The sequence below is a fragment of the Pteropus vampyrus genome, unplaced genomic scaffold (genome assembly GCF_000151845.1).
Source record: "Pteropus vampyrus isolate Shadow unplaced genomic scaffold, Pvam_2.0 Scaffold186, whole genome shotgun sequence".
NCBI classification, from domain to species: Eukaryota; Metazoa; Chordata; class Mammalia; order Chiroptera; family Pteropodidae; genus Pteropus; species Pteropus vampyrus.
The window spans coordinates 823,669-829,668 of NW_011888967.1; the positions used below are offsets into that span (position 1 = coordinate 823,669).

A 6,000-nucleotide genomic window follows, 5' to 3' on the forward strand; every position below is an offset into this window, starting at 1 on the left:
TGTCACGACTTGGAGAGAGGGGTAGTTCTACTGGTAGAACCGCCAGTAGTATCTACCCACTGGTATCTAGTGAGTAGAAGCCAGAGATGTTACTGATCATCTTAAAATTGCACAGGGGAACCCCACAATGATTTATCTGGTGCAAAATACCAAAAGGGGCGCTATTGAGAAATCCTGCTCTAGAGTCTACACAATAAACTTAGAGCCTTTATTCCTCCACAATAAAAATTATCGCTGTTCCACACTGTTGATTTGGAACAAATACTATTCTTGATTTATTCACTAAGTCAAAAATAAATTTGATTAACCAAAATTTATTGAATGTTACTATCAGCTAAACCCTGGGATGGGTACCTGGCAATGCCAAGCAAAACTAGAAGGTTATGCTACCTGACCTCATGGAGTTTACAGTTGTGACAAGTTAAGAGGCTGTCTTGTAGTGTCATTCTCATTCAAAATATCCAATTAGGAAAATCTTGGGATTTAGGCAATGCCAAATATTCACACATGAAATCCCTAAAATACATACCATAATAAGTTGTTTGGCTTTATCCCATTATACTTTGTATTTATCTTCAAGTTAATGAGTACATAGAAATAGTCGCTAATTTTGATCATATTTGCAAACTTTTCAATTAGCTAGCAAGACATATGTTAAATTCAATTTGACTCGGTCACCCATTCTAAAAAAAAAAAGGATTCTAAGTTTTTAGTTGTGGTTATTTCTCTCTCTTAATAGCTATATATTTATTAATGTAAAAGTAAAGCACTTTTCCTATTTCCTGTATGATGTACTGGTAGGTAGACAGACAGACAGACAAAGAGATGGGAAAGGAGGAGAGGGAAGGGAAAGGAAGGAGAAGGGAGGAAAGGGGAAGGAAGAGAATATCTAAGATATTTAACATTAAATATTGTTGGGCAATACTTTTCTCTTGTTAGGTATCTGCACAGTTCAATCCGAGGCTGAAAAAATTGAGCTAGAACACTTTATTATTTCTAAGAAAAGGAAATTAAAATAGACTTTAAGAAAATTCCTATTCATAGGATTCTTAAGTAAACAATCCAGTGATCTTACTGCTTAACAAAACTTTAATCTCTGTAAGTGAATAGATTTTATCACAGGTTGCACCAAATAAGTATAATAAGTAGATACGTTGGGACTTTGAGAAGTAAAAGACTGAAAAGCCCTTGGGGCTTCTTTACCCTTAAAAATACTCATCTGCTATAAGAAAGCTTATAGAAAGAGACACTTTATTCACTAAGCTTTAGCATACATATATATCATAAATTCTTCATTAGTAAAGTGCTTTTCCAATTTATTTCATAGACAAAATGTGCATTTACTTAAAAACTTGGAAAAAATCAGTATTTTTATTTGACAAAGAATTGATGATAGCCACATAAAATGTGCTAACATCATCGGCAGTGTTACACCTTGTCCTTGTGTGGAGAGATGGACTTGAGTTAGAAGCTGGATTTACAATCTAACCTCCCTGAGGCTCTATTTTCTCACCTGTAAAATGAGAGTCAGTAATATCAATTTTGAGGGGTCATCGTGCATTGAGATGAGATAATCGGTAAAAAGTATTTATGAACTTGGCTCATACTACATACTCAATTCCTGTTAAATAAATAAAAATTACATGCTTCCAATTATACCTACAGTGACAATTCTCATCACAGATCAATAACTTCATATAGCTACTCTTATTGCTCTCGTTGTTTTATGGTTTCCAAATAATATGAGAGATGTGTCTGTCATTTCTCAATCTGTCATCTTTATCAACCCATTGACCCTCAGGGATCAAAGAATTTGCACATTCAAACACATCAAAATGTATACTTTGAGACTGTTGCAGCAATGTCATGCCCTATTACATTTCGTAGACTACCCCATGAGCTAATGGCCTATTACACAGTAAAGAGCCCCTGCTACATCCTAGCATTATTGAGAAGTTCCTGAGGGCTAAAAAGAAGGCCAAGCTCAGATATGGTCAATTCGAAATCTTCTAAAGAAAGTTTATATTTATGGTGAATCAAAATTATCCCGACTAAACTGAATATGTCCCTAAGTAGAACTGAAATTTTCTGTCACTGCTCCTAAACTCTAGTGCAATGTTCTCAATCTTTCCTGGGCACTTAAATAGTCTTGTTAAAATGTAAATTCTGATGCAGTAGCTCTGGGGTGGAGCCTGTCTACTGATGACCATTGATGCCAATTCACCGCCAACAGAAATCCTCAAATTGGGGTGCGATGAAGAAGGAAACTTTATTCAATAAAAATAGCTCAATTGTGAAACAGCACGGCTGTGGAACAGCTTAATAGTGTTACAGCTCAATTATGAAACAGCATAGCTGTGGAACAACATAGCTGTGAGGCAGACCTGGGATGAGACAGCCCTCAGGAGAGGCTCCTACCCTGCTAGACAGCTCTGTTCTGCTCTGGCCAGTCTGCTCCACTCTGCCTGCTCTTCTCCATCTGCTCTGCTCCAGTGACACTTTTTCTGAGATTTCTCTGTTTTAGCTCCAACTAGGGAAATGCAGTCTTCTGTCTTTAGTGGAAAGGGAAAGTGTATTCTCTGTGCCAGAGAGGAGCTGACTCATAGAGAAGTCCTTGCCCCTGGTCCCTGATTGGTCCATCCTCATGCAAACAAGGACTCCAAACCCTCACAGTTTGAATGGTCCAAAAGGCACTGTCCTGATTAGTCAGAATGGATCTGCTGATTGGTCGGTAAAGATGCTTGGGTTAAAGCTGCATAGCTCCAATTGCACAGGAAAAGTCTCAGTCCTATTGATTGACATACAATTCCAAGAACTCCTTTGTAGGCACTGGCTCAGACAGCAGGAACAGAATACAGGCAAGCAGTGCAGTGTGGGAGGCAGGATTTTAGTGCAAGCTTCTTCCTGAAGTGCAGTTTTCATAAGAGACCTCTGTGTAGAAACGGGTCCTGGACTGTTTTTCTTTTTTCTTTTTTTCTTTTTTTTTTTTTAATTTGACCCCAGTTAGCTCCCAGGAGCCCTTCTTAGTAAGTATCTTTGTCTCAAGGTCCACCATCCACAATGCTATAACATAGTACTGGAGCTGCTAGTTGTATGACCACATTGTCAGTAGCCAGACACTAAAATATAAATTCTCATATTTTTTAGAATAATTATCTAAATTTTCATTAACCATCCAAATTTTCACTAATGATCTCAAATTTCCAACAAACAAACAAATCCTTTCAGCCTCTATTCCCCAGCGCATAACAGGGAACTGATTGTCACCCATTACCCACTTTGGTCACAGGCAGGGAGAAGTTCTGACTTGGGAAACAGATCATGAGATAAAAACTGAAAAGATCACAATCGTTAGAGGCATTGTCAGATTAATACATTGAAACAGGCCAGAAAAGCTTTGTAGGGAGGTACGTGGATCCTTGACTATTTACTGACAAAGTAGAATATCTTAACCAAGCGGAGCTACCTAACCTCACCTCTTAGTTTGGTTGTATTAAACATTATGCAGTAATTTAAATAGCACCTCTTATTAAACCAGCACTACAACTTTCTTAATTTGCTGGAAATCAAAGAATATTTTCAGAATATCCAATCAAATATTGTGTACTGAGGAACATTGAGCAATATTGCACTGAATATTGTGCAAATTTTAGAAAATGGTTTCTGGTTTCAAATAGCACTTAATCTAATTGGCTATGGTTGCTGGGTTGTGTGCAGTTAGAACTTTATGCAACCTTTTATTGGGCCTCGAAGATGGGGGAGATTGCAGAGTCAAAGAAGAAAATAAAGAAAACTCTTTTAAGTAGTGAGAAGAGACAAGTTAAACTGGCAAGAGGCCCTCACCTTAACTCTTTGATCTCTGAAGATTTTCCTTTAAAATTTAACCTCAGCCACATCTAAGACAAAACAGTCTTCACCAGTGGTTTGGGTCCAACCCTTCAACATCCCAACATAGGAGTTGAGGCAATAGGTAGCTCCAATACCAGTGCGTGGAGGAGAGGTATATGCTCCTGGTTTTCCTAAACAAAACTATCAACTCATTTTTTTTCTTATAAAAATATTATTTAACAAACCATTTAAATTCTGTAATTCTTGTCACATATTTAGATGTGGCCCATTTAATGGAGTAGGATAGTAACAATCAGGATGGGCCAGAAATTGAAACCAGACCTACTGACTGCCGTAGAAGGACCTAAATTGGGGAGGATGACCGGGCTGTGGTCAGCATGCACCCAGCCAGAGGAGATGATCAGGCATGAGGAGAACCAAATGGAGAGTTAGAAGTCTTCCTAAATTCCCAAAGTATCAGCTTTCCATCTGTCGTATCTAATTCAAGTCAGTACCAAACTTCTCTTTTTCTCTTAACACTCCTTTTATTTCCATTAGGACTACAGTTTCCAAGTACGTGTGTTTGATTATTAATAAGCATTTCTTCCAGTGCAAATAAGTGACAGTCATGTGAAAAGATTTACATGCATTTGCAGTGCCAATATGTTTTTCTTACATAACTGTAAAACAATTACTGAATACAAATCTCTATCTTCAAGTTTTCTTTCCATTAAAGTCATGAAAATAAAATATACCTAAAGAATGAATCTGAGCCTCCATCAGCTGTTTTGATTGAGAATTCGACTTAATCACAATATTCTAGCATTCTGAAGCTCTTATTAACAGGCCAGGCAATGTATTATCTTTACAAGTTGCTGATTTTTTTTCCCTTTTTCATGTGGCACTTTTCAAATAGATTGATAAGGAACAGTATGAAAAAATACTTGAACTCATTGAGAGTGGGAAGAAAGAAGGAGCCAAATTGGAATGTGGTGGCGGTCCATGGGGTAATAAAGGCTACTTTATCCAGCCCACGGTTTTCTCTAACGTTACAGATGAGATGCGCATTGCAAAAGAGGAGGTAAATGGTTTCATTCTGTTCTGTTTTCTTTGTTGCATATTTTATCTGAATGTGTGTACACAAAGTGTCCCTTTAAAATTCTCAGCTCTTTGTACATTTTTCACAGTAAATGTTACTCTTCGTTTCTGTTATTGATAAAGGTTTAAAGTTGTGATCAAGACTAAAAATAGTAAGGAATTCATTGGGCAGGCCAAGAATATCCAGCCAAACACAGACCAGGATGTTTAACAATTTCTATGCGTTTCCTTCACAGATTTAATGTAATAGAAAAAAAAAATCGTATCTCCAATGTGCTTTTTTTCCTTTGGAAATATGTATTTGAAAATAATTGGAAAAGAATAAAATGATATGCAGTTTTTTTAATTAATTTTTTTTATTTTGAGATAATTGTAGACTTAGTTGTTGTTGTAAGAAATAATATAGAAAAACCCCATACACTCTTTAACCACTTTCCTTCCAAGATAACGTCTTATACAACCATAGTATCACAGCAAGTATGATACAGTCAAAACAGAACATTGTATCACCCCATGAAATCCTTTATGTTTCCCTTTAATAGCCAGATCCCTCCCACCCCACTTTGGCTTTCCCCTAACCATGAATCTGTTCTCCATTTCTATAATTTTATCATTTTAAGAATGTTAAATAAATGAAATCATACTTCATGTAGTCTTTTGGGACTGGCTTTTTTTCACTCAACATAATTCTTCATAGATTTACCTGGGATGTTGCATGTAAGGATAGTCTGTTCCTTTTTATGACTGAATAGTAGTCCATAGTATGGATGTACCACAGTTTAACAATTCATCCATGGAAGAACTTTTGGGTTGTTTCCAGTTTGGGGTTTCTATGAATAACGCTGCTATAAACATTGGTGTACAGTTTTTTGTATGAATGTATGTCTTCATTTCTCTGTGATGAATGCCCAGGAGTACAATTTACCAAGGGTCATATGGTAAATGTAGTTTTTTAAGAAACTACCAAACTATTTTTCAGAGTGGCTAAAAGATTTCACATTCCCATTAGCAATGTATGAGTAATCCAGTTTCTCTGCATCCTTGTTAATATTTATTTACATATAAAGTTATATA

General features: G+C 36.5%; 1 protein-coding gene across 1 annotated transcript in view; it reads left to right on the forward strand.

Moving 5' to 3' along the window:
- ALDH1A1 (aldehyde dehydrogenase 1 family member A1) overlaps positions 1-6,000 on the forward strand; it is a 52,385-nt gene that overhangs the window by 34,846 nt on the left and 11,539 nt on the right. The window contains exon 10 of the mRNA XM_011371261.1: positions 4,745-4,909. Within this exon, the coding sequence (XP_011369563.1) occupies positions 4,745-4,909 (165 nt within the window). The remainder of the gene's footprint in view (positions 1-4,744; positions 4,910-6,000) is intronic.